This window comes from Mus caroli, chromosome 8 (genome assembly GCF_900094665.2).
Source record: "Mus caroli chromosome 8, CAROLI_EIJ_v1.1, whole genome shotgun sequence".
NCBI lineage: Eukaryota > Metazoa > Chordata > Mammalia > Rodentia > Muridae > Mus > Mus caroli.
The window spans coordinates 63,028,576-63,055,467 of NC_034577.1; the positions used below are offsets into that span (position 1 = coordinate 63,028,576).

Here is a 26,892-nt window from a genome sequence, read left to right on the forward strand (position 1 = left end):
GGCCCGCCCCCTGGCACCATTGGTCCTGTTGATCAGCTGATGCCCGGCAGGCCCCGCCCCTCTGGCCCGGTGCGTTTTGCAAAGCTGCCTGCGGAGGGGCCGAGAGGTTATGAGCGAGCTGAGGTCACACAGCAAGACGTCGCCGCGCTTACCTCGATACAAAACTGAAGAAATTCCCCGACTCCAAGTTGAATTTTAAAAGTATTTTATTGACGGGCGGTGGTGGCGCACGCCTTTAATCCCAGCACTTGGGAGGCAGAGGCAGGCAGATTTCTGAGTTCGAGGCCAGTCTGGTCTACAAAGTGAGTTCCAGGACAGCCAGGACTATACAGAGAAATCCTGTCTCGAAAAACTAAAACCAAAACCAAAACCAAAATAAATAAATAAAAGTATTTTATTGCCAGGTGGTGGTGGCACACGCCTTTAATCCCAGCACTTGGGAGGCAGAGGCAGGCGGATTTCTGAGTTCGAGGCCAGCCTGGTCTACAGAGTGAGTTCCAGGACAGCCAGGGCTACACAGAGAAACCCTGTCTTGAAAATCAATCAATCAATAAATAAATAAGCTGTGTGGAGCTGGCCATGCTGGCATTTACCCTTCATCCCAGAATGAGAAGAGGTGGCAGAGATCTCCTTAGGTCATCCTTGGCTACATGGAGAATTGCAAGCAAGCCTGAGCTACATGAGATTGTCTCAAAACAAATAAGGGGTTTTAGTACATTCGTCACCACCACTTAACCCTAAGATACACACCCCAAAGAGCCCCATCCTCATCAGCAAGCTCTCTTGTGCCCCATCTCCAGCCTCTGGCAGCCGGCCACACTCTTCTCTCCTTGACCATTTCACATATTTTCAAACTGCACCCACCTTGTTGGATTGTCAGGTGTGCTTTCCTAAAAAGGCTGAGTGGTAGTTCCCACTGGCTTACCTATTGGCCGCTTTGTTTTGTAGCTATCCTGGGGTAGATGCAATGATAGTTGCAGAACATGGAATGTCTTTTTTGGAATATGTTTTCCATCTTGGATGTTTACCTGTGAGTGGACTTCCCAGGGCCATATGGCATCTGTGTGTTTTCAAGGTAAAGGAAGTGCCAGTTGGTTTCCCAAAGCGCCTGCCGGCCAAACAGATGTCAAAAAAGTGAGTAATTCTGCGGGACAGGCAGGCTGGAGTCTGGCTGAAAACCCATGTGCAAAAAACTCAAACTGCACGCAGCCTTTGCTCTCGTGTGCTGGCTGGGGTCTGACAGCTCCAAGAACCAGAGCTCCTGACCTCTTATGAGCAATTCTCCTGCCGTGGTCAGGCAGCAGGATCAAGGTCCACCCGAGGTACATCAGACCCTGTGTTAACAACCTAAATATAAAGACATAAATGCCTTTGAACAGTGTAGCTGATTTTCTAAATGTTTTTATGGGGGCTGGTCAGCAGTTAGAGCATCTGCAGACCCAGGTCCCAGCGCCCCCATGGCAGCTCACAATCCTCTGTTCCAGGGGATCTAACACCCTCTTCTGGCAGCCACCATGCACACATGTGGTGCACAGACATACATGCAGGCAGCCACCACACACACTAAATAAGAATAAAATCTTTTAAATTGTTCTTATTGATAATTGGTGCCCGTATGCTTGTTAATGAACAAAGTTTGTTCCTTGAAAACTCCTATTCATTCTTCAACACCCTCTCTGAATGCTGTTTCAAGGCTTCAGAGTCTCTTGGGCACAGAAAGGGAAGGTCACTCCCTTGACTGGGCTACCAGCAGCAGAAGCCAAGACCATAGGGACATTCAGTGGTTTCTTCTGCTATGGTTTCCGGGGCCCTTGTGACCTATTCCTTCCTGCTCCCCTCCCCCATGTGTGTAATGTTCCTGAAAGTGGGGCACCCTGGGCACTTAGCTATCTATACTGAGCTTTCAAAGGAGCCTGTGGGTGGGGGAGGAAGACACGTGTGGGTACCCCACACTGTGACAATAAGGGGAAACTCAGCACCCCAATGTGCCTGGGATCTCCCCACCTCACACACCCTCCATGGCTCCCTAGGTCCTTCCCAGCTAGGCAGGCCCCCCAGCCTGGCACTTGAAGAAGCTTGAGGCCATGGTCTTGCTGCCACCAAGCATCGACTATAGCTGCCTGGCTGCCATTCACCCAGCCCGGCCTCCTTCACATGCAGCTTGTTGGGGGAAAGAGACAGATATATGTATTTGTGTGAAGGCAACGGTGGCAGAATGTGGACAGCTCCCGAAGAACCAAGCTTGGCCCCCGTGATGCTGAATCACTCCATCTCTTTGCCTCCAGCTGGGGCCCCTGGACTCAGTTTCTTCATCTGTGATGTGGAGTCAGCCATAGCAATCTTTCTGAGAGCAAGGCCATTTTAAGACCATGGTGGGGGGAGGGGGCAGGTCAAACTCATGCTATACTCTTCCACGACCTAGTATGTTCTGGATGGCCTAGAACTCACAGCAATCCCCCTGCCTCAGCCTTCCAGGTAAGTGCTTGGATGGCAGGTTTGTGTTACTGCACCTGGCTTTCCCTGTGTGTCTATTCCATCTCCCTGACTCCATCCCTCCCCCATTCCCTGGTCCCTCCCTGTGAGCACCAGGGAGCCAGTCTGTGTGGGTCACACGGGTGGAGTGTGCCAGGGCAGAGACACAGCCTCATTGTCCCAGAGCTGCTGACCTCATAGCCCTCAGGACACTTGACCCTGGGCCAGGCTGAGCCAGCTGTCCTGGGAACATGGCTCCTGCTCCAAGCTGTCCCCCACCCCCAAAAAGCACCATGAACTCATTTGTATAGGCCTCAGTTTCCCCTTATGCCCAACCCACAAAGGATTATCATCTGTGTGAGCCCTGGAACTTTTAATTTGAGACAGGGTTTCTCTGTGTAGCCCTGGCTGTCCTGGAACTCACTCTGTAGACCAGGTTGGCTTCGAAGTCAAGAGATCTGTCTGCCTCTGCCTCCCAAGTGCTGGGATTAAAGGTGTGCACCACCACCACCACCACCTTGCTTTGATAACATCTTTTTTTTCTCTCCTCCCCAATAACATGTTTAAAGAACGGTCATACCTCTTATTTTTTTTCGTTCTCTCTCTTTCTTTCTTCCCTTCTTTCTTCTTTCTTCTTCTTGTCTATATAGTACAGGCTGCCCACAAAAATCATGGCCATCCCTTATCTCAACCTCCCTGTACTGGAAAATGGACTTTAAAACGCAACCTGCAGGTGGGGGTCAGTTTCTAGAGCATCTATCTGCTCAGCATGCAGGAAAGTCTGGGCTCCATCCCCAGTCCCGGTTGGACCAGGAGAGGTGTGATGCACACCTGTCATCTCAGCACTGGGGAGGTGGGGGCAGGAGTTCAAGGCCAGCCTCAGCCACAGAGTAAATTTAAGTTCATCCTGAGCTACAGGAAACCCTGTCCCCACCCTCAAAAAAAAAGAACCCTCCAAAAGATTTCTAGGCTTACTCACTCCAAGGTGGGTTTGTAGTGCAGAGGGGCCCCCACCTCTGGGCTGACTTCCTGGCTTTCGATTTCACTTTGACTGGCCTGGAGACAATGAGTTTTTCTTTCTTTTCTTCTCCCCCTCTTCACTTTCTTTCTCTCTCAGTGTCAGTGTGTTTCTGAGTGTGGACAAGGCGGCTGGGCCCCTTCAGCCCTGCAGAAGTTCCTGGGGCCTCACGGCTCCTCATGGACATGATGGGGCTTCCAGGGACCAGCAAGCACATCACCTTCCTCCTGCTTTGCCAGCTAGGCGGTGAGTCCCCACCAATCCTTGCACCACTCTCCTGGGTAGGGAGGGGTCCCTGGCAGCCTATAGGCTCCATGGCCTGGTGGTTTCTGAGGCCATCTTCCTCTTTGTCCTTGTGGCCTTGGATCTAACTTAAGTCCGGGTTTGAGTTTCCCCTCTCAGAGGAGTCTCACCCATTCCCATCTCCCATCTTCTTAAACAAGAAAAGCTCAAGGGGTGGCAGGCACATGGAAGATTGCATGTTCTGCACACAGCTTGCCATAGACTCTCATACATGGGATATGCACAGGCCGTGCCTATCAGGACAGCGCCTGGACCAGGCTGAGAAGGGCCGGAGCCCCGTGGATCTACCTCAGTCACGGCTGCTGTGTGACTCTGGGCAAATTCTATGCCTCTCTGTGCCTCTACATTCCTCTGTAGGCCAGGGATCTGTAGCTTGTTGGCTCCAGGGATGGCAGTCAGGATTGCCCCAGCAAAAGGGCTGCAGGCCTTTGGAGGATACCATGTGCTACTCATAGCAAGAGGCAAGGGCCCCTCCTACAGAGGGCTACCATCCTAGAACCTGAGGTGGCAGAGAGGGAAGCATGACTTCAGGCTGCAGGGCTGGGGTCACCAGGGGAGGGAAGAAGACCCTCACCTCAGAATCCAAAAGGCCAATTTCGCCGGACAATCTTGACATGCTTCCAGTCAGGCTGGCTTCCTTGCCTGATGTGCCTACACTCTGATGCAGGCTTCTAGGGAGATCCTGGTGCTGGAACACCTCAGTGGAATCCCCACAGGACATCCCCATCCCCCGGGGACTGTTACTGCTCCTGACTACCAGAAGCGTGAACTTGTGGGGCTGTTACCCTCCTCAGCAGCTTGCTTTTCTAGGGCAAATGTGCTGCCCCACCCCCCTTCCTGTGTGTGCCCTTGGCAGTCACAGAGGGACCTATGGGCCACCTGGGGGAGGGATGACGGCTGAGAGAGGACGGACTGATGGACGATGGGTGGGTGGACGGGTTGGGTGAGAATGGGCGTTTGAGTGGGTGGGTGGATTTTTGGGGTGGGTGGGTTGGTAGGGGTGTGGGCGAGGGATGTGTGGGTCTGCAGGCTGCTGTGCTGATAGCAAACAGACACAGACGGACTCGGGGGTGGCCAAGCTGATGTTCTCGCTCCTGTGCTCTCCCAGGCTCACAGGACTCACGCTTGTCTTTCAGCCTTAGGCCCAAGTGACAGCTGCTGCGTTGAGAAGACATTGTTCCCAGAGGGAGCCTCAGGTCCGACACAGGTCTTTCCAGGCTGAGAGCCATACCACACTCTGCCTCATGTTACCCCATGTGTGTCCCTCCTTCCCAGCCCCTGCACAACTGGACCCTGCTGGTCCCTTTCAGGCACTCGTGAACATAGGTCGCCTTGGCCCCTCCTCCTTTGCAGCCTGGCCTCAGGGTTTAAGTGTCTGTTATTTAGATGGGCCAGTGTTTGGGACAATTACCAGCTACATTTTGCACTCAGTCCCTAAGGGGAGTATTTATATTTCTTAACAAATACCACAAAGAACCCCAAGAAACAGGGTCCCCAATCCGCTGTTATCCCAGGCCTTGGAAGACTCGGGGAGTGGGAGTAAGGGGTAGGTGTGGGGCACTAGGGGTTCATAGTCATCTTTAACTAATGAGGTAAAGATAAGCCTGTCTACCCTGAAGGGCAGGGGTGCAGCTCCTGTGCAGGTAGGAAGCCGAGGGCTGCCCGTGGGCAAAGGAAAGTCTTCCTGCTTAGCCTGCTTAGGAGGCTCCCCCCTCCCTCCTGTGCAGGCAGGCGCTGAGGTGGAAGTTAGCCCTGTCCCTGTGAGGTCCAGCAAGGGCAGGATTGGAGGAAGGCATGGGGACACAGGGATGGTGGTACACTGTGGAGCCCTACTTCTCAAACCGCCACAATCTCCCACAGGCTCACCCTTAGGACCCAGGAACTTGAGTTGCTACAGGGTTTCCAAGACAGACTATGAGTGCTCCTGGCAGTATGACGGCCCTGAGGACAATGTTTCGCATGTCCTGTGGTGCTGGTGAGGACCCATTCCCACAACCTCATTTGTTCCCAGAATCACTCAGGCAAAATCTGTGTTAGCTCATGTGGGGCATGATCCCCGCCCATCTCTGAGTGTCAGGTGACATGGTGACAGGGGCTGCATGTCACTGCAAGGGACAGACAGTCTAGTTTCTCTCCCNCCCCCCCCCCCCTTTGAGACATGGTTTCACTATGTAGCCCAGGCTGTCCTCAAAGTCACACTCACAGAGATCCTCCTGCCTCTGACTCCCGAATTCTGGGATTAAACAGCGACTGACTCGCTCTCTAGTCATGACTTTATTCTCAAACTGACCTTTATGATTTTCCTCCCGCCCCTGCCCCTCCCCCCTGCAGCTTTGTCCCTCCGAACCGTACCCACACCGGCGTTAGCCAGGAGTGCTGCCGCACCTTCTCTTCAGGCCCAGTCCGCACTGTGCAGTTCTGGGAACAGGATGGTATCCCGGTGCTGTCCAAGGTCAACTTCTGGGTGGAGTCTCGGCTTGGGAACCAAACTTTGAAGTCCCAGGAGATATCCCAGTACCTGTACAACTGGAGTGAGTTGACCGTTTTACCTGTCCCTCTGTCATTGCAGATGCCCCCAGACCCGGGCCTGAGAACATTCCAGGTCCAGGGTGAGTGTTGCACATTGCTGTGCGACAAAGCAGACCTGTCACACAGGACCCCTCTGTCAGTAGGCTCATTTAGGTTTCTTCTGGCTTCAGCCTCATCCTCTGGGGAGCTGTGTTTTCATGACTCAGCGCATCTTTACAGAGCACTGTCCTTAGTGTGCGTGAGGATGTGGATTGTGGGAAGATTCAGGAACGGATGTGGGCAGGCTAGTGAGTGGGGGGTGCCCACCCTTCCACCGAGGCAGGAAATTAACCACGGCAGAGAAAAGTTCACTTCTCAGTGGGAAACACTTAAGCAAAACAGTTGCTTTACAAGAATGGATCCTGCTGAAGACGAGACTCGGGATTTTTTCAAACTCTACCCAGAGCCACGGCCCCAGCCCCCTGACTGGGGATTCTGGGCAAGGGCTCTGCTTTGAGCCACGCCCACAGCATTTTGTTCTTTAACAAAATTTATTTATTTATTTATTTTTAAAGATTTATTTATTTTATTTATATGAGTACAACTGTAGATGTCTTCAGAGGGCTTTGGATCCCATTACAGATGGTTGTGAGCCGCCATGTGGTTGCTGGGGATTTGAACTCAGGACCTCTGGAAGAGCCGTCAGTGCTCTTAACCGCTGAGCCATCTCTCCAGCCCAGGTTTATTTATTTTTATTTTATGGGTATGTATGTTTTGCCTGTGTGTCATTAAAAATATGTCTGGTGCCCAGGGAGGCGGCCGTGTGGTTGGTGAGAACTGAAGCCGGGTCCTCTGACCCATGCTCCTAACCCCTGAGCATCTCTCAGCCCCTTGATATAGTCTTTTTTTTTTTTTTTAAATCATTGGATTGGGGATATGAGTCAGCAGGTAGCCATGAGCCTACCATACAGGGAGCCCTAAGGTTTCATCCCTGGCAGAGCATAAGTCACTGTGGGGGAGCATGCCTGGCACGCCCCCTCTTGGGAGGTAGGAGGATCAGGAATTTACTAAAGACCCTGTCTGAAGAAACAAACACAGATGCTGAGACAAATGCCCTGTCCCTAACCCTTGGTACAGAGTGCCTGCCTTAGTCAGGGCAGCCCATAGGTGGAGCTGGGCGGACTTCCTGGACATTTGTCAAGTCACAGGGATGTGTGTTCACCCTCCCCAACAGCCAAGACCACCCCTCCCCTGGGACACATCAAAGTGTCACAATCACACGGGCAGTTGCGAATGGACTGGAATGTGTCTGAAGAGGCCGGTGCTGAGGTACAGTTCAGGCGCCGGATGCCCACGACGAATTGGACCTTGGTGAGTTCTTTTACAGGTCAAAGGTCACCATAGCACCATCAATAACTCTCAGTTGGCGTCTTCATCCTCAGAGTTTTCCTTTCTGTTCTGCTGCTTGCTCTGAAATCCTGTTGATGGTGACTGTGTGCGTGCGTGCGCGCGCGCGCACACACACACACACACACACACACACTCACACTGTGGTTCCCCATTACCTTCTCTGGGTGTCTCGTCAGCGTCTTGCTTCTTTGACAAGCTCTGGGCTACCTTTCTCTCCTGGGTCCATGTGGTCCAGGCTCTGGGCTTCTATACTCCGTCTGTGTGAGGGCTAGCCCAATCACCCCCTCCGTCCCTCTGTCTATGTGAGCGCCACCTCTTAGATCCATTCACAGTCACTCCTCAGCCACTGGAGTCTCATGGTTTTCCCCGGTTCTATGATCCTCAGTTTTCCTCTCAAATAAACAGGCAATGAGTCAGAGGAGCCTGACCTGGCAGCACCCACTTTGGGAGTTGCAGGAAGGAGGCTCTGGGAGGCGGTGAGGAGGGAGGGAGGCTCTAGGGGGCAGTGAGGAGGGAGGGGGGCTCTCAGGTTCCAGGACTCAGTTGCACAGAGACTCAGGTCGGAAAAGCAAAGTGGAAACATCCCACCTGCTTCTTCCTGAGCCACAAAGTGCAGCTCAGCCACACACCCAACGTCTTTCTCTTTTAGGGTGACTGCGGACCTCAGGTAAACTCTGGCTCAGGTGTGCTTGGTGACATTCGTGGGAGCAGGTCTGGTAAGTGTTAATGAAGTCCCCTGTTCTATGCACAGCCCGTGGCCCTGCCCTGTTGGCCAGTGTGGGTTATTCCTATTCTGCTAGGGGCCGAGTGATATGTACGACAGCCAAGGTCACAGTCAAGGGTGGGCACAGAGCTCCAGCCCAGCAAAGTAACAGAAGCAGGCAAAGGAGAACCAAGGGGCAGGCAGAGTTCACAAAGGACTGGTTGGGTGACCTGGACCTACTTCTGGGCAGCCCCAGCACACTGACACCATGATCCCTGTTGTACTTCTTCCCAGAGTCCTGCCTCTGCCCTTCTGAGAACATGGCCCAGGAGATCCAGATACGGAGGAGGAGGCAGCTCTCCTCAGGAGCCCCTGGAGGTCCCTGGAGTGATTGGAGCGTGCCTGTGTGTGTTCCACCTGGTGAGGGGACCTGGATTACGAGTTCTGGGAAGAGTTAACAAAGTCACATGTGGTGGTGCATGCCAATCACCGAACACTGAAAAAGCTGGGGCAGGAGGATTCTGTTTTTGAGGTCAGCTTGGGCTCCATCTCCAGACCCTGTCTCAAAAGAAAATAATAAAAGATATGGCAGCAAATTTCAGACATCAAGCTGATGGCTGGGGGGGGTTAGACATCAGGTTTCAGGGCTGGGAGGGACTGGTCTCAGCCTCTCAGTCCTTCAGGTCTGGGACCAGCTCTGCTCTCCTTACAGAAGTCCTTCCCCAGGCCAAGATTAAGTTCTTGGTGGAGCCCCTGAACCAAGGTGGAAGGAGGCGTCTGACCATGCAGGGACAGGTGACTGTGCTAGCCTGGGGTGGGGGTGGCAGAGGTAGCAGGGGAGGTAGCGGTGGCAGGCTATGGGATTACCTTTGAAAGGTGGCTGGGCATGGTGGCCCACACCTGTCATCCAGCACGGGTAGACAAAGAAGATGAGGAGTTTAAGGTGATCGTTGGCCAGCCTGGGCTACATGAGACCCTGTCTCTGCTGCTAATGGGGAACTAGGGCACGTGTGTGAGCAGGAAGGGCGGTGTCCCTGCAGTAGAGGGCTGTCCTGGATCCCCATTCCCATCTCCTCTCTGCAGTTACCACGGCTGACTGTCCCGGAAGGCTGCCGAGGCAGGCCTGGTGCGCAGGTGAAGAAGCACTTGGTGCTGGTGCGCATGCTGTCCTGCAGGTGCCAGGCTCAGACCTCGAAGACCGTGCCCCTGGGCAAGAAGCTGAACCTCTCCGGGGCCGCCTATGACCTGAATGTGCTCGCCAAAACTCGTTTCGGTCGCAGCACCATCCAGAAGTGGCCCCTTCCTGCCCAAGAGCTCACAGGTGTCTGGGTCGCTGGGACGGGAGCACGAGGGAGGCTGGTTCTGCGCTGAGCATGCGCTAAACCTGGGCATTCCTCCATTAAGTCATGGTCGCATCAAAAATGCAGTTTCCAAGATGTGCAATGTATGATGCAGGACTTTAAAACCTTCGAAAGACATGGGTGGGGGCACTCAAGGGGCTGAGACAGGATGATTTCAAATTCCAGGCCTCACATAGACACCTTGTCTGAAAACTACAACAGAAGACCTTTGTTGCCTCCTAGTTCTTGGCCTCACATTAAACCTTTTGCCCATACACCTGTTACCTGATCCTGTCACCAGTGTCCAGACACAGGCGCTTGACAGGCTGGTACAGTCACAGGCTCCAGCTTGGTTGATTCAAGGCTTTGCTGGGCAGACTCAAGCTGGTGGTTCTCCCTCTCTGTGCCTCTGGTTGTTTGTGCAAAATAGGGCAACTGGCCAGGCCTAGTGAGTCATGCCCTTAATCCCAGCACTCAGGAGGCAGAACCAGAAGGCTCTCTGTGGTTTTAAGGCTAGCTCAGTCTTGAAAAAGAAAGAATAGGGCTGGAGAGATGGCTCAGTGGTTAAGAGCACCGACTGCTCTTCCGAAGGTCCTGAGTTCAAATCCCAGCAACCACATGGTGGTTCACAACCATCCGTAATAAGATCTGACACCCTCTTCTGGTGCATCTGAAGACAGCTACAATGTACTTAGATATAATAATAAATAAACCTTAATTAAAAAAAAGAAAGACAGGAAGGAAGAAGGAAAGAAAAAGAAAGAATAACAAAAGGCCAGAGTCCCCAGTGTAGCCTGTAAGGTGTTCACTGTCGGTCAGCCTGACATACAGTTGGTGCTCAATAAATGCTGAGACTGTGTCTGTGATTATCACTGACATGCTGGTGAGCCCTTGTCCTCCTGTGACACTTGGTCTCCTTCTAGAGACAAGAACCCTGAATGTCAGCGTGGGAGGCAACATGACATCCATGCAGTGGGCAGCCCAGGCTCCCAGCACCACCTACTGCCTTGAGTGGCAGCCATGGGGCCAGCACAGGAACCACACGCACTGTACCCTGATTGCACCAGAAGAAGAGGACTCTGCCAAGATGGGTAATACATGGTGGGCTCCAACCCTCAGGGTCTGTGCAGACAGGGTGTTTGAAGCCCAGAGCGTCATCTTCACTTACTCAGAGTCACACAGAATCGGGCAGGCCTGGGCAGAAGCGGAACGCTGTGGCCTGCATCTGCAACCTTTGCTGGGTTCCCATGTCCTGCCCTGGGCAGGTCACACTGTGGCAGATAATGAGTCTCACATATTATGATGATTTAAACATTCCCGCACCACGGAAGGTGGCAGTTCACAGTTGCTGTTGGCAAGTTAATGAGGCTTAGAGAAAGCCAGGCAGCAGGACGGTGACTGCAGTGTCTTGTTTTAAGATGTCCTGCTCTGGGTTTGGGCTGGAGTCCTGGTGGACACACTTTTGGGGTTTTCAAAGAACCGCAGCTGAGGCTGTGGAGCTCAACATAGACTCCTCCGCATGCTGTAAAGACTAGGTAGTTGGATGAGCGATCCAGGGGAAGAGGTAGAAAGGCTTTGAAGCACGAGTAGAAGTTTTCTAGGCAGTCCCAGAAGGCAACACAGCCAGCAAACAGTTACGGGACAGTCCATCAGTGGCCGCTGCGCTGGTCTTTCTAGTGACGCACAGCTGGAGCTCTAAGCCTACCCTGGAGCAGGAGGAATGTTACCACATCACAGTGTTCGCCTCCAAGAACCCCAAGAATCCCATGCTGTGGGCCACAGTCCTGTCCAGTTACTACTTTGGGGGTAACGGTGAGTCGATCGATCCCTTGATGACCCTTGGTGTCCCTTGGTCACCTTGGAGTGGCTGTGGATGGAACCAAGGATGTGAGCTGGTCAGATGCTATCTCTATTAATGGCCCCACGCCGGTAGGTGTGGCCAAGGCTATTCGTAGAGCCTTAAGTTTGTGGAGTTAGGATACTGGGCGGATCCAGGGCTGTGGGTGGGGCCGGCAGCCACCGTGGTAGGCATGGCCACCGTGGAGGAAGGTGTGGTCTGTGTGGGCGGGGTCGCGGCGGGCAGGGCCTTCCCTTCCTCTGCCCCATTGCTGACTGAGGCGTTGCACAGCCTCGAGAGCCGGTACTCCACGACACGTGTCGGTGAGGAACCAAACCGGGAACTCGGTGTCCGTGGAGTGGACGGCGTCACAGCTGAGCACCTGCCCGGGGGTCCTGACGCAATACGTCGTGCGCTGCGAGGCTGAAGACGGAGCGTGGGAGTCAGGTGCTGTGGGTATGGGGGTGGAAGAGCGTGCAGTGTGAGCCCCGCTGCTGTGTCCTGATACGGTGACCCCTCAGCGAGTGTGGACCCCACAGGGCTGCTCTGAGTGTCAGGCTCGTACCACAGGTCATAAAGGGATCCCTAACCCACTGCTGCCTTCCCCAGCAGAGTGGCTCGTGCCACCCACTAAAACCCAAGTTACACTTGACGGACTGCGCAGCCGAGTGATGTACAAGGTTCAGGTGCGAGCCGACACTGCGAGGCTCCCGGGTGCCTGGAGTCATCCCCAGCGCTTTAGCTTTGGTGAGTGGAGAGACATCAAGGATAGCTGACTGCTCTTCCCCTAATGATCCCACAGTGCCAAGGACCAGCCTCGGTTTGAAAAGGGGGTCCTGAGAAAGGGGTGTTTGGGAGTGGTGAAAGAACAACTTGAAGTCAGTTGTGGGGTACAAGATGAGAGCTCTGTGTTCTGCCGAGTAGGCTGTCCAGCTAGGTCTCTGCTTGAGACAGCTCTTCGCTAGAAAGAATTCTAAAAGCTCGGTGCATAGTTCATAGGCTTTCTGACCAAAGTCAGAAACAAATCTTGGATTTTCCAATCAAGTCAGAAATCCTGTTTAAAAAAATCCTAAAAGTAAATATTGAGTTTTCCGATCAAAATCTGAAAGCCAGAAATTTTTCTAAATAGCAGTGTTAGCTCTCCAGGTTCCCTCTCTGAGTTGAGTGTTCTGTCTCCCAGGCCAAAGCTCAGTCTTTTATTTCATATCAATCCATTTGTCCACCTTCTCCCCTACCCCCCATCATTTTACAAATCACCATTCCCTGACTCTAGCCCGTAATTCTTAGCAAAAGGCAGCAAGTACATTCTTTTTTCTTTTTCCTTTTTTAAAAAAGTCTTTGTTTTGTTTTTAAAGATTCATTTATCTTATTCATTTGAGTACACTGTAGCTGTCTTCATAGACACCAGAAGAGTACACCAGATCCCATTACAGATGGTTGTGAGCCACCATGTCATTGCTGGGAATTGAACTTAGAACCTCTGGAAGAGCAGTCAGTGCTCTAAACCATCTCTCTGGTTCCTTTGGTTTTTTTTTTTTTCTTAACATTGCAAATGAATTCAGAGATCTACCTGCCTTTGTAAGCACAGAGACTAAGTTTAGCTGGGTGGGATCCCGTCCTGAGATTACCATTTCTTAAATCTCTTTATCTTGTTCCTCAGTATCTTTCTGACAAGCTGGCTCAGAGTTTAGCTGTTCCTGTTCTTCTAGATCTGTGAAGGCCCTGACTTATACTGCATCCTTATATTTTGCAAATTGAGAAATTATGTCTTGAACTCATGTTTTTTTTTTAAAGATTTATTTATTTATTATATGTAAGTACACTGTAGCTGTCTTCAGACACTCCAGAAGAGGGAGTCAGATCTCGTTACAGATGGTTGTGAACCACCATGTGGTTGCTGGGATTTGAACTCCGGACCTTCGGAAGAGCAGTCGGGTGCTCTTACCCACTGAGCCATCTCACCAGCCCGAACTCATGTTTTCAGAGTTCTTTCCCACAGCCTTAAGGGCTGTCCTGAAGGTCTCAGCATTTACCATTTTGCTGAGACATTAGGCACAGCCTCGCCTCATGGACTCATGTTGTTTCTAATTATCATTGAGTCATTAATCTTGGCAGGGAGAATATTTCCCAAAGGAGGAACATTTTATACACACACACACACACACACACACACACACACACGCCTCATGTCCAGCAACTGTCAGCACTCCTGCAGGCCAACACCCTCCTGACTCTGTGTCAAGAGCAGGAACTGTGTCCCACCTCCCTTCCATAACCATGCAGGACCCGGCACCACAGCACCCCACTGGCCAACTTTTCCTTTGTGGTTTTCCATGGCCTCTGGAAAAAGCACTGGTCAGAATTCCTTTTCTCTGGCCTACCTCAACTACCTGCAGTATTTGATTCCTCTCCATTTGTCAAACTCCTATTTATCCTTCAAACCCCAGCTGTAAAGTTCTCTCCTGTAGGAAGCAATCCCTACTTGTCTCTGATCCACAGTGACCACCCCTCTGCTCTCTTTTGTCTCCTTGGGTTGCTGTATGTGGGTCAAGCTGCGTCTTCCCCAGTCAGGGTAGGAACAGGGCACACATCCTTCAACCCAAATTGTCCCGCCCCCAGAGGTGCAGATTTCCCGTTTATCCATCATTTTCGCGTCTCTGGGAAGCTTCGCCAGCGTCCTCCTCGTGGGCAGCCTCGGATACATTGGCTTAAACAGGTGACTCTTGCCTTACCCCTCCTGCCTTGTCTGCTAGAGCAGTATTGAGGACACTCACGACCCCAAAGTATAGATCTGTCCTGGTCTAGAAGAGAAAACCAAGGCACAGAGGGCCTGGAACCGAATGTGCGTTGTGGGCAGAGATGTTGCTGATCTTGAGTGTGCGGGACTCTCATCTGGTCCACATCATACCCTTCATAACACAGCGGGGACAAGGAAGCCTCAGGAACACCCTCTCTGATCTGTCACCTTTTACTCCTCAGGGCCGCCTGGCACTTGTGCCCACCCCTGCCTACACCCTGTGGCAGCACTGCCGTGGAGTTCCCTGGCAGCCAGGGCAAGCAGGTAGATGTTCCTTCGCAGCTTCCCTCTGCTGTTAGGTAATGTACTGCGGGTAGTGGGTGTGCTCCAGCACAGCTTGCCCAAACTGAAGGGCGACAGGAGGATCCAATAGGCAGGAGAATTTTGGATGTCATCTAAGAATCAGAATTTAACGTGGCTTCAACTAAAGGGGAATGTGAAAAACAAACTCAAGGCTGCGGGCTTCAGGCATGGCTGGATCCAGGGGACGGTTTCTGTGCTGTAGCTATCCTTGGGGGCCTCACCCTGGCTGTTTCAGTGGACGACTTGGAAGAGGGTCTCCAGAGAATGAATGTGCTCCTCTAGGCACTGGNGGGGGGGGGGGGATTTTAGGGGTTTTCAGCTATACTGTATCCTGGCCCCGCCCACCAAACCTTGGTTCCACCCAATGACATGACTCTTCCCATTGTTTTGGCTCCTCCCAAGTCATGGAGCAATTGCATAGCTCTGCCCACAGCCTAGCTCTGCCCTCATCCCTTTACTCAGTCCTGGTCCCGCCCACGTCTGCTCCATCACTCAATTTCTGATCCTGCCCCTTTCCCCTTCACTCAGTTTTGGCTCCGTCCACACATCCTGCCTCCACTTTGTCCTGCTGCTCGCTCCATCCCCACCCCAACACTCCTTAATTAGTCCTGGCCCCGCCCCGCACTTTACTCAGCCCCTCTCATTCACTGGCTCTGTCCCCCCTCTTTTTTAGGCTTGGCAGTGGTGCAACCCTGAGGACTTCCCGGAGGTGTTGTACCCGCGAGATGCGCTGGTGGTCGAGATGCCCGGAGACAGAGGCGACGGAACACAGTCGCCCCAGCCCGCCCCTGAGTGCGCCCTGGACACAAGGCGGCCCTTGGAGACTCAGAGGCAGGTGCAGGCACTGTCAGAGGCCAGGCACCTGGGCCTGGCTAGGGAGGACCTGGCCCACTTGACACTCCCGCTGCTCCTGGGAGGTGTGACCCAGGGAGCCTCTGTACTTGACGATCTTTGGAGGACCCATAAGACTGCGGAGCCAGGACTGCCCACTTTGGGGCAAGAGGCCTGACTGTTGCATCTCCAGCCTGCTCCCTCCTCAGGAGCCCCTGAACTGCAACAGCTGGTCATAATGGCTGTCCTATTTTATGGATGTGATTCTTGAGGCCCAGAGAAAGTGTCTGTCTTGCCTGAGGTCACACAGCGTTCGCAGGACGCAGACCCAGGCCTTTCTCCCCGTGCTGTAGCACCCTTCTCTTCTGCCACCCACTCCCTCCAGTGCCTATAGCCACACCGCCTGTGAGGGGAACACGAAACCTCCAAGAAGGGGAAAGTGCTTCATGCAGCCTCGCTTGGTATCCTCAGGGCAAGGCTGGACGCTATCACTGGTCTGTTTATTTTTTTGGGGGGGGTCCTTCCAGTCTGAGGGGACATGGTCAGTCATAGACTCAGTTTGCCTCCAGCGTCCTTGGCTGGGGTCCAATCCCAGGAGTACCAGACAGAATGACTCTAGAGCGTCATAAATTAGGTTACCTAAAAAGCAGGGCCTAGACATTCACAGGAAGTTTATACGTCTGAACTCAGTTTCCCTATTAGAGTATTGGACACTTAATAAATGGGCCTTCCCAGAGACTGAGAAACTAAATCTGGCCGTCGTGGTGCACGTCTGTCATCCCAATACCCAGGAGGCAGCTGCAGAAAGATGAGCTTGGACTACATGAGACCCTGTCTGGAGGACAGTGTGGACAGTCACTCAGAATTCCGAGATAAGACCTGGGTAGGCGAGAAGCCCAGCTCCCTTCCCATGTGCCCGCCCACCCGTCAAGAGGACCCTGGGTCCCCTCTTTTCTGGCGCTGCAGCCACGGTAAACGCGCGTCCGTAATGTCTCACTTTGGCCGCTAGGAGGCAGCAGCGACGCGTGTCGCCTCCGCCCGCCTTGTACATGGGGCTCAAATTGGACTTTTCCAGTTTGAACCACCCAAGGTTTGAGAACCCTTTTATAACAAGAGTATGCGAAGCTAGTAGGGCGAGGCCTCCCAGACCTGGAACCTGTGTTATCATAGAAGCTTCTAGCTGGCGAAGGAGCCGTGGTCTCCGGGTCCAGCCACACAGTGGTTACACAGACATTTCGGTTATGGTAGCCCGTTTCCAGTGCTGGGGTATGTTGGGACCCCGGGAGGTTGAAGCAGAGGACGCTTCTACGCTTGGGAGAATTTGCCAACACACCTAGAGTCTGCCTGGACTCGAGTGGAGAAGGCGAGACCAGACCTGGGGGTGGAGAGTCAGTCACCTGCATCCAGCCACGTGTGGTGGACAAACTTTCCTCCACCTTCTCTTTTCATGGAGTATATTTTGTGTCCAACAGGCTCCATCTGGTTTCTGACCAAAGGAAAGACGGGTGGGTGGCGGACAGAGTGACAGCCTAGAATCCCCATTAAGGAGGTGGGGGCGTGGCTCAGAGTCAGAGAAGCTGCCTAGAATTTCCAAAGGGGGCAGGGGGCGTGGCTCGGGAAGCAGAGTGACAATTTAGGATTCCCATGTCCTGGCTCCAGGATGGGATGATCAACATAATGCTAACCGCCTTGGGTCTGACCATCACCAGTGCAAAACACAGTCCTTACTGTGTTCCAGACATCCTGCGTGCTCAGCCCGCGTGGCATGGGATGTCTCACAGGCTGCTGCAGGCAAACACGGATCCAGCCATCATCACACCCACACTTTTTTTTGAGACAGGGTTTCTCTGTGTAGCCCTGGCTGTCCTGGAACTCACTCTGTAGACCAGGCTGGCCTCGAACTCAGAAACCCACCTGCCTCTGCCTCCCAAGTGCTGGGATTAAAGGCATGAGCCACCACGCCTTTTTGTTCTTAAGACTCCATTCTAAGTTAACTTGCCCTTAGAGAGGCATGGCCCCCTCCCTTGAGGTCTGAGAAAAATCACAAAATGTCCTTGGCAGTTACAAAATATACACAGCAGCCGCAGCTGACTGGTAACAACAAAGAGGGCTAAGAAAACGTAAGTCATTCCCAGGTCCAGGTGCTCCTTCTTGTTGTATGCTCGCTCTGTAAGCTCTGCTTCAGTTACCTGGCAACAACCAGGTAGGTCTGATTCACTATTAAATGGGCTGCTTGCCCCTCCTCTCTTGCTCTCTTGCTCACCCTCTCTCCCCATTCCATTCCCCCACTCTCTCCACATGCTCATGGCTGGCTTCTTCTCTACTCTCTCCCATTCTCTGCCTTTCTCTGCCTCTACTACCCTCTTAACTCTCCTCCCCATACCCTGAATAAGCTCTGTTCTATACTCTACCTTTTTGTGGCTGGTCCTTAAGGGGGAAGGGAGGCCTTGGCATGGGCCGTCTGAGACTTCCCCTTCTCCCATACCTGACTACACCCCCATAGAGGACACCCCCCTCTTTATCTTTTTATAAATACATCACCCTCCTTGTGGCTTAACCAGGTGCTTGTAAACCAATTAGCTTAAAGACCAACACATCTGTACCCTCTTATGTAATGCCAAGGCTTGGAAACCCCAGTCTCAGTGTTTGGTTTGTTGTTGTTGGTTGTTTGTTTGTTCCCCCCCCTTTAGAACCCCCCTTCACTCAGACCTGGGGGTTCACTCTCCTTCCTGTTCCATCAGGAAGGTTGGTGGCCTGAGCTTGATCTTCAATAAAAACTCTCATGTGCTTACATCGGTGTTGTGCAGTGTTGTGATTCCTGGTGGTCTCTTTGGGGGTTTTACAATCTGGGAACAACACAAGAACAGCAAAGGTCCTGAGGAGGCCAGATAAAGGCTCTGAGTGGCAGGGCTGCTGCCAGCAGGCCAGGACCTTTTAGTTTAGCTTGGTGGTCTGGACAGAGGAGCTTGTGACTTCCGTTCGAGCTGCTCAGGGTCCTCTGGCTACAGCCCATGCTAGATCAGAATTCACCATCCCCCTGCCTCAGCCTCCAGAGTACTGGGATGACTGCTGAGGGCTAACAGGCCCAGTCCCTGGCCCCCTCCTCACCCTGCTTACTGGTTTCTGTCTGCAGTGGCCTTGTATGGAGCAGGGACATGAGCAGCCTCAGTTTCCTTCCCCAGGTACCTTCCGGCTGTGTGCTTCCAGCCGGTGTGGACAGATTGTCACAGGCTCTAGGGAACACGTCTTGCGATCAGTGACCCAGGGTCAGCGCCAGAGCCAGGCGCCCAGGGCTCTGCTAGCACTGTCAGCCTGTTTGATTTTATGTCTGTCACTGTTTGATTTAAAATCACACTGTGCTTACACACCACACAAGTTGCCCCACACACCCCATTTTTCTTCAGTTTGCCCATTGACATTTGGATTCACTCGGTGTGCACACAGCACTTCTGACTAATTCCAGAACATTCCATGCCAAACGCCAAAATGTGTGTCCCCACGAGCTGCTTCTGAATCCCTAGGCACACTTTCACAGTCCTGAGCCTGATCTGGACACCAGGTCACAAGGGTCACTCACCAGACAGAGTCTGTGCTGACTGTTGTCAATCACATGCATTGTGATTTTGAAGTTTTTAACATGTGTTAATGCCGCTTTCCTTTTCATAGCTGAGTACTATTCCACTGTGCACCCAGAACACACTTTGTCTCTCTGCTCATGTGCTAATGAGGGTTCAAGTGGCTCTGCGGTCCGGGCTGCTGTGGATCCTGCTGCTCCGGTTTGTGAGCTGCAGTCCTGAGGAGAAAGATCTGTTCTCTCCTCTCTCTTTTTGTACATTCTCCCCTTTCTGGGTTCCTTCCTTTCGGCATTTTCTCTCCTCTCCCTTCTTTTTCTTGCTGAAGATGGAACCCATGATCTTGTTTCAAGGGAAGCAGAAACTCACCCCTGAGCCACGCCCCGAGCCCCTCACTGGGGGATTCTTTTTTCTTTTCTTAATATTTATTTATTTATTTTTATTATATGTAAGTACACTGTAGCTGTCTTCAGACACTCCAGAAGAGGGAGTCAGATCTCATTACGGGTGGTTGTGAGCCACCATGTGGTTGCTGGGATTTGAACTTCGGACCTTCGGAAGAGCAGTCGGGTGCTCTTACCCACTGAGCCATCTCACCAGCCCCATCACTGGGGGATTCTAAGCAGGAGCTGAGACCACAGACTAACCCTTTACACAGGACGCTCTCTGGGCCACAGCCCTCGCCCCCACCCCTCAGCTTGCCTCTCTGCTCTTGGAGCCTCCCAGAATCATCAAAGTTGATTCTCAGCAGCCATGGCAGGCCTTCTGGCAACCTTACCTAGCCCACAGCCTCTCAGAGCCACTGTCCCCAGCACCATAATGGTGGCCCAGGCACTGAATAAAACAGAGGGAGGGAGGAGGCCGACCGGCCTGCCTACCGAGGTTTCCACCGAGGTTGCTGCTCAGACCTGGCCTGGCTGGCTGGGATCTACTCTGGCCGTTGTCCCTGCCCTGGGCTGACCCAGCACTGGACCCTTCCAGTGGCTTCCCTCCTCAGAGTCAGGTGCTGCCCAGCTGGGACCTCAAGGAAGAGGTCATACAGTCAGTCAACATGCATCTCAGAAAGAGGGCCTGGGGCAAGCTTATGGATTCTCTCAGCCTTGGCCTCTTTGCTTCCTAAACCGTCGACCTACAAAACTATGGTCCCTTCTGCAGCTCTGATGACTGTCCCCTGGTACTGACCCTGGCTCACACCGGCCAGTTGCCTCTGCCAAGTCATACCGACCCCCAAGTCACACCCGATCCCGTGCAGGACCTGTCATGCTTCCCACCCCCGTCTTCCCAAGCCTCCTAATACTCCCCAAAGAACTCAGGCATCCTCCTGCCTCAGCACTTCTTCATGGGTCTTGTTTCTGCCTGGGATCTTTAATTTCTGTAACATCAGCCTGTCTCCCTGCCCCTGCCCATCCTGGGTCTAATTCCAATGTCCTTCTCGGTCACATGTCCCCAGAATACGGAATCTGAAACATTTCTGCCTATAGCATATTTAGCTACTGCATACAGTTGGGGTTTAAGTAGTGCTCACCTGACGAACAGGTTGAGGTTTGGTGTCCTCTACTCCACGTCATCACAATCAGACAGTGGGAGGCCCTGGGGTAGGAGATCATGCCCCGTGTCGGGAGATCTGTAGGCATGACCACAGGGCAGTTATGTGAGGTTGGATCCCCTCCCTGAGGACAGCAGGAGAAACTTTTGTGGGCTTCAGAGAGTTCACAGGTGGAGAAACTGAGGCACAGGGCTGAGCTATTCCTGCTAATCTGCCACTCCCCCACGCAGCCTGCCTGGGGACTTTCTCATGGGCGGAAACAGTAGCAGCCAGTTTCACAGGTGGCTGGAGGCCGGTATCGATTTGCAGATGGCATACCGGATCATACTGCCTGGGGCAGTCGGGGGAGGTTGGCTCTGTCACCGTGTACTGGAGGAAACAGGGCACCAGGCCATGGCACAGGGACAGGGGCAGGTGTTGGACAGGGTGGGAGGGACCTGGGACCTCAGGTGCTCAGCTGGGGTCTCTGCACACTACTGTCTCTTACCACCCAGGCTGACCTGGAACCTACTATGTAGCCCAAGCCGAACTCAAACTCTAGACTCTTCCATGTCAACCTTGGCAGAAGCTCCTAGTGACCCAAGCCAGTAGGGCTGAGGTTCCAGCTCACCTCCCACCCCAAGTCACAGCCACCCTGTGGCTGAGCTTGGCAGATCCTCGGGCACAAAGAGGTGGCATGTGCTCCTGGCCCTTGTACCTTTCTCTCTGGGAACTCAAGGGGTTGGGGGCTTCTGAAGCCTCCCCCACTGTGTGCATGTCTTGAGTGGACACATGGGGACACACCTCCCCCACTGTGTGCATGTCCTGAGTGGACACATGGGGACACACCTCCCCCACTGTGTGCATGTCCTGAGTGGACGCATGGGGACACACCTCCCCCACTGTGTGCATGTCCTGAGTGGACGCGTGGGGACACACCTCCGAGTGATGATTCTGGAACTTTTGTCAATCATGTAGCAAGGTGAATAATGCTTGCAATCTCTTCCAGAGCCTTGGGTCTGTGACAGCTGCGTCCCCACCATATTCCCTTGGGTGTGGGCAGCTGGGCTCTTGTGTGCAGCACAGGAGTCCTTTGTGTATACTGTATACTGTGTATACTGTATACTATTCCTTCATTGCCTGTGATAAACACCATGACCAAAAGCAATCTGGGGAGGAAAGGGTTTATTTGACTTCATCACTGAAGGACTCAGAACAGGAACCTGTGGCAGGAGCTGATGCAAAGACCATGGAGGGTACTGTTTAGTGCCTTCGCTGGCTTGCTCAGCCTGCTCTCTTATAGAACCCAGGACCACCAGCCCAGAGATGGTACCACCCACAATGGGCTTCCCCATCCATCACTAATGAAGAAAATGCCCACAGACATGCTTACGGCCCGATCAAACAGAGGCATTTTCTTAACCAAGGTTCTTCTTCCCAAAGAACTAGCTTATGTCAAGTTGACAAAAAACTAACACACAAAAGATGTCCTCTGGCTTATGGTGGGGTCTTGTCCTGACAAACCTGTCCTAAATGGAAAATATCAACAGAAAATACACCCAGCTCTAGTTGTCTCAGGATCCCATGGCCAAGGGGCAAGGGAAGTTGTGGCTCATGAGACCACCTCAGACTTCATTCCTTGGGGCTCCTCTTGCAGAGGAGCTGGGATCAGTTCCCAGCACCCACAGTGCAGCTCATAGCCTCCATTCCAGCTCCAGGGGATCCAGATGCCCCCTTGTGGCCGTCTTGTGCTCTGCACTCATGTGCACACACAACTGTGAAACCCAAGATTGTCAGACGGAGCATCCCGGAGCATCCAGGAGGCACGGCAGGTGATGCTACTTTGCTAATTATCTTTTCATTTTTAAATTCTGTTACTTTTTAGAATTATTTATGCATTTCATTATGTGTGTGCTTACTTTCTTGTCCGTGGGCATGCAGAAACCAGGGCTCAGCATCTGGGGTTTTCCTGGGCTACTCAACCTTCCTTCTTGTTGCATTTTAACTAATCTATTTGAGGGTTATATACAGAGGTCAGAGAACAACTTTCAGGACTGAGTTCTTTTGGTCCTGGGGATCAAACTCGGACAGTCAGGCTTGGCAGCAAGCACCTTTACCCTTTGACCCATCTTGTCAGCCCATCTTGTTCCTTAGGATCGGGCCTCTCACTAACCACAGTGCTGACATCTGTGACCCTATGTCTGCCCTGAGGGCTGAGGTTACAGCGACACCAGCATGTACATTTTGATTGATGGTTGGTTGGTTTTTCCAGACAGGGTTTCTCTGTGTAACTCTGGCTGTCCTATAACTCACTCTGTAGACTAGGCTGGCCTTGAACTCATAGATCCGCCTGCCTCTGTCTCCTGGGTGCTGGGACAAAAGCTGTGCACCTAGCTGGAGATTCAGACTTTGGTCCTGATGCTTGCACAATAGGCATTTGACTACCTGCGCTGCCTCCTCGGCCTCCCTATCCTTAATGTAGGCAAACTTGTACACATTAATTTGTTTTCTTCAGGTTTTTTTGGAGACAGAATCTCCCTCTAATAGCTCAGGTTTGCCTCAAACTCACCATTCTCCTACCTCTGCGGAGTCCTGGGACTATGAGCATGCGACCTCGCACCCAGCCACAAAGTACCACTTTGAACTCAGTGTCTGCCATGTGACACTGACACGTACTAACATTGATGGCCCTCTCTCTGGGGAAAGACCCTCTCAACCTTAAGGCAGAGTTCCTGGGATGTGTGGGAGCTTCTGTGGGCCCCGAATTCCAATGTGTTGGCCAATGAGTCCCTCCCTGTGGCAATCTTCCTGATGTAACCATAGGCTGTGAAATTGCTCCCAGGGTCTGGTAGGACTAGTCTCGCCACCTCACTTTTCTCCAGAAGTGTTGGGCCCTGCACCACCCTCTGCTTAAACAGGGCTTTTTATTGTTGCTGAGACCGGTCTACTTAATGTAGCCCAGGCTAGCCTAAAAAACATACTATATAGCCAAGGGTGACCTTGAATTTCTACCTCCCAGCTATGATGCAGACTATTCTTTGCTGTTGTCCTTTGAGATGGGGTCTCACTCTGTAGCTCTCTGACTGGTCTGGAACTCAAAGCCATCCCCCTGCCTCAGTCTCCCATGTGTCAAGATGACAGGCTTGTGCCTTCATCTTCCTGGTCTGATAATGAATATTTTTTGGTAGTGTTGGCACTATGGCTGAGCGGGTGCTTGCTGCCAAGCCTGAGGACCTGAGTTCATTCCCTGGAACCTACATGCTGGAAGGAGAAGTGACTCTAGCAAGCTATCCCTTGACCTCAGCACGAGGATCTTGCCACTTCACCCCACAAAGTAAAGAAATATAATAAAAACATAATTTAAACGTTTTAAAATATTAAGTCAAGTCTCTCATTCATGACCATCCAGATTGCTCCAGGGTTCTCAGTTCCCCACAGTCCTGGAACACCTGCCCCAGACACTCCAAAGCAGAGCTGTGCAGAGCCGTGTGCTCCCCAATGTAGGTGGCCATGTAGGTCTCTGCATCCGCGGCAGAAGCATCCTTCAACCGACCCCGCAAGCTGCGAAATGTCCGCTGAGCCCCTGCGCCTCAAGGACAGAACTAGGTATCTCCCAGCCAGGCCCAGGTCTGGGAACCTCAGGTCATTCTGTGAGTCCTGGAAAATTCCAGACCTGTGTAAAAGCCAGGAACTAGCTCTGATCCACAGTGACCCAGCTGATGCGGCCTGCCGCCCTGGTACTGACCCCAGCACCCCCACCCCCTCTGCCTGCATCAACAGGGTCACATGACACATCTGAGTCACAGCCTGGTCTCACGGTCACCATGTCCCTCAACCTGCACCTCAGGGGCTTTGTTAGAGGAGCACCCGGGAGGTGGATGCAGGAGGAACCTGGCTCCATGCTCCAGCTGAACTGCTAAGCCCCGGGTTCAGGGGGAGATCCGGCTTCAAAAATGACAGTATGAACGATGGTGAGCAGGCGACAACTGCAGTGCCATGAAAAAAAGGGACAGGATCTCTGTGGACAGCATCGCAGCCTGACCTCGGGTGTGCTCCATACTAAGACTGTTCCCTGCCCTGGTGGGAACATCGTCCTAGTCTCTCCCCAGTGACACGCCTCCTCCCCTGTACCCCCCACTCCCTTACCCCCAACCCTCACCCCCATTTTATTTGTTTGTTTATTTGTTTGTTTGTTTGAGACAGGGTTTCTCTGTGTAGCCCTGGCTGTCCTCTGTAGACCAGGCTGGCCTCAAACTCAGAAATTCGCCTGCCTCTGCCTCCCAAGTGCTGGGATTAAAGGTGTGCACCACCAAGCCCGGCATCCACCCCCATTTTAGAATCAGGAAAATAGGCTCAATCAGGCTTCACAGCTAAGCATGTGGGCAGCACTTGGGCCTGAACACTTGGAAAGCAGAGGCAGGAGGATTGCCATAAATTCAAGGCCAACCTGGCTACATAGTGAGACTCTGTTGCAATAAAAACAATAAAAGTAATACTCATCACTTAATCCCAGCACCCTGGAGACAGAGGCAGGTGGATCTCTGTGAGTCTGATGCCAGTCTCTATGAGACTTTATCTCAAAACAAACAAGCAAGCAAACAAACAAACAAACCAAAAAGTAACAAAGCCTTAAACAAACAAGAGAAAGTGTGCCACGCATCTCGCATCTTGCTCCGACTTCCTCACCCTCCTCACACTGGCCAAAGAACTTCTTTGCCCATGGGAAACTGAGGCACGGCTGGGCACCCTCGCTGTTCTAGGAGAGCCAGGTTGTTGGAAGGCTCTGCACGCAGCCCCATGCTCCAGCAGACATGGTTGATGAAGGTGAAGGAGAAGCGCTGAGGACTGTGGTCTCTTGCTCCCAGTTTCCAAACCGTGAGGCTTTTCTTTCTTTTCAGCTCTGTGGGTGGAACCTGGGTTTCCATCCTTGAGTTTTAGAGTACCAGTGTGGCTGAAACACAACCCCTGGGTCCCCAGACATCAGGCCTCTGCAACCCTAGGACCCTGTTGCCTCTGAAGGTCCAGTCCCAGGATGTAGCTTTGACAGGACTTGACTAAGTTGCACCTGTGTGTCTGCTGCTTCTTGAATGTTTCAAGATTTATTTTGTTCTTTATATGTATTTATTTTGTGTGGGTTCAGAGTACATGCTGTGGTGCTCATGTGAAAGTCAGGGGACAAACAGTTTGCAGGAACTTCCGCTATGGGGGCCCAAGGATCGAACTCAGGTCAACAGGCTTGGCTGCAGATGCCTTTGCCTGCTGAGCCATTTGGCTGGCCCCTTCTTGCTTGTTCATGGGAAGTACTCAGAGTGTGAAAAGATCCTGGGATTACAGAGGCTAGGCCCCAGCGAGAGAGAGAGAGAGAGAGAGAGAGAGAGAGAGAGAGAGAGAGAGAGAGAAGGAAGGAACGAAGTCTCACCTGGGACATCAGCATTTTGTAGGGGTAGCCTCTACTCACTTTTACATTTCAGAGAGAAAGCTAGGTCCATCAAGGCTGAGGAAGTGTGGCAGGGTGGCCCAGCCAGCTGGCAGGCAGGGCACCATACAGTCCTTCCTGCTTGTCCTCGGCCACCTGGACTTGGTGTCTGGCAGTCAACCCGGCAGGGCCGCGCCAACTGCAGGCTGGGTTTCACCATCAGCGCAGGCCATGAGGCCCTTCTACAGCGTCGCTCCTGTGACCCAGCCTAGTCACTTGTTGATATCACTTGATACTTAGTAAACATTATCCCCATAGGGGCAACTGCCAGTTCCGGCTGGGATGGGGCTCCTGTGGGCCACCCTGCAGGCATGATGGTGGGAGAACTGAAGGCAAGCACTTTGTGGCGTCCCAGGCAGAGCCGTGAGCTCGGCAATCTACAGGCTGAGGCAGGAGAATAACCATCTGCTCAACTCCAGGCAAGCCCCCTGCCTCGACAAATAAAAGAAGCTAATTAAGTGGAGGCTGGTGGGGCTAGTCTTCAGGACCCAGCATGTGGTCATATTTGAGAAATATAGTCCTATCTTTCTTCTTCTGTGGTGCGGGTCCCCTGAGAGGCCTCAGCCTTGGCCAGGATGACAGGAACAGCGACCCATACAAGATACAAACACCCTCAGCCCAGGACGGTCAGAACCAGGCTGGAGAGGCAGAGAGGGGGCTGGCTTCAGTTTAGGGGTTTTGAAGGGTGATTAGAAGTTTACCACAAGGGGGCTGGTGAGATGGCTCAGTGGGTAAGAGCACCCGACTGCTCTTCCGAAGGTCCAGAGTTCAAATCCCAGCAACCACATGGTGGCTCA

At 52.7% G+C, this 26,892-nt stretch overlaps 1 protein-coding gene across 1 annotated transcript; it reads left to right on the forward strand.

Moving 5' to 3' along the window:
* The first annotated feature begins 3,571 nt into the window (after window positions 1-3,571).
* Il12rb1 (interleukin 12 receptor subunit beta 1) lies at window positions 3,572-16,344 on the forward strand. Its single transcript, XM_021170575.2, has 16 exons — window positions 3,572-3,736; window positions 4,930-4,989; window positions 5,654-5,768; window positions 6,125-6,324; window positions 7,536-7,672; window positions 8,361-8,427; window positions 8,709-8,834; window positions 9,127-9,209; window positions 9,498-9,735; window positions 10,678-10,845; window positions 11,432-11,566; window positions 11,883-12,038; window positions 12,204-12,338; window positions 14,211-14,307; window positions 14,571-14,652; window positions 15,365-16,344. The coding sequence occupies exons 1-16, from the start codon at window positions 3,670-3,672 to the stop codon at window positions 15,698-15,700; spliced, it is 2,202 nt and encodes a 733-aa protein (XP_021026234.1). The 5' UTR covers window positions 3,572-3,669; the 3' UTR covers window positions 15,701-16,344.
* Window positions 16,345-26,892: the final 10,548 nt, after the last annotated feature.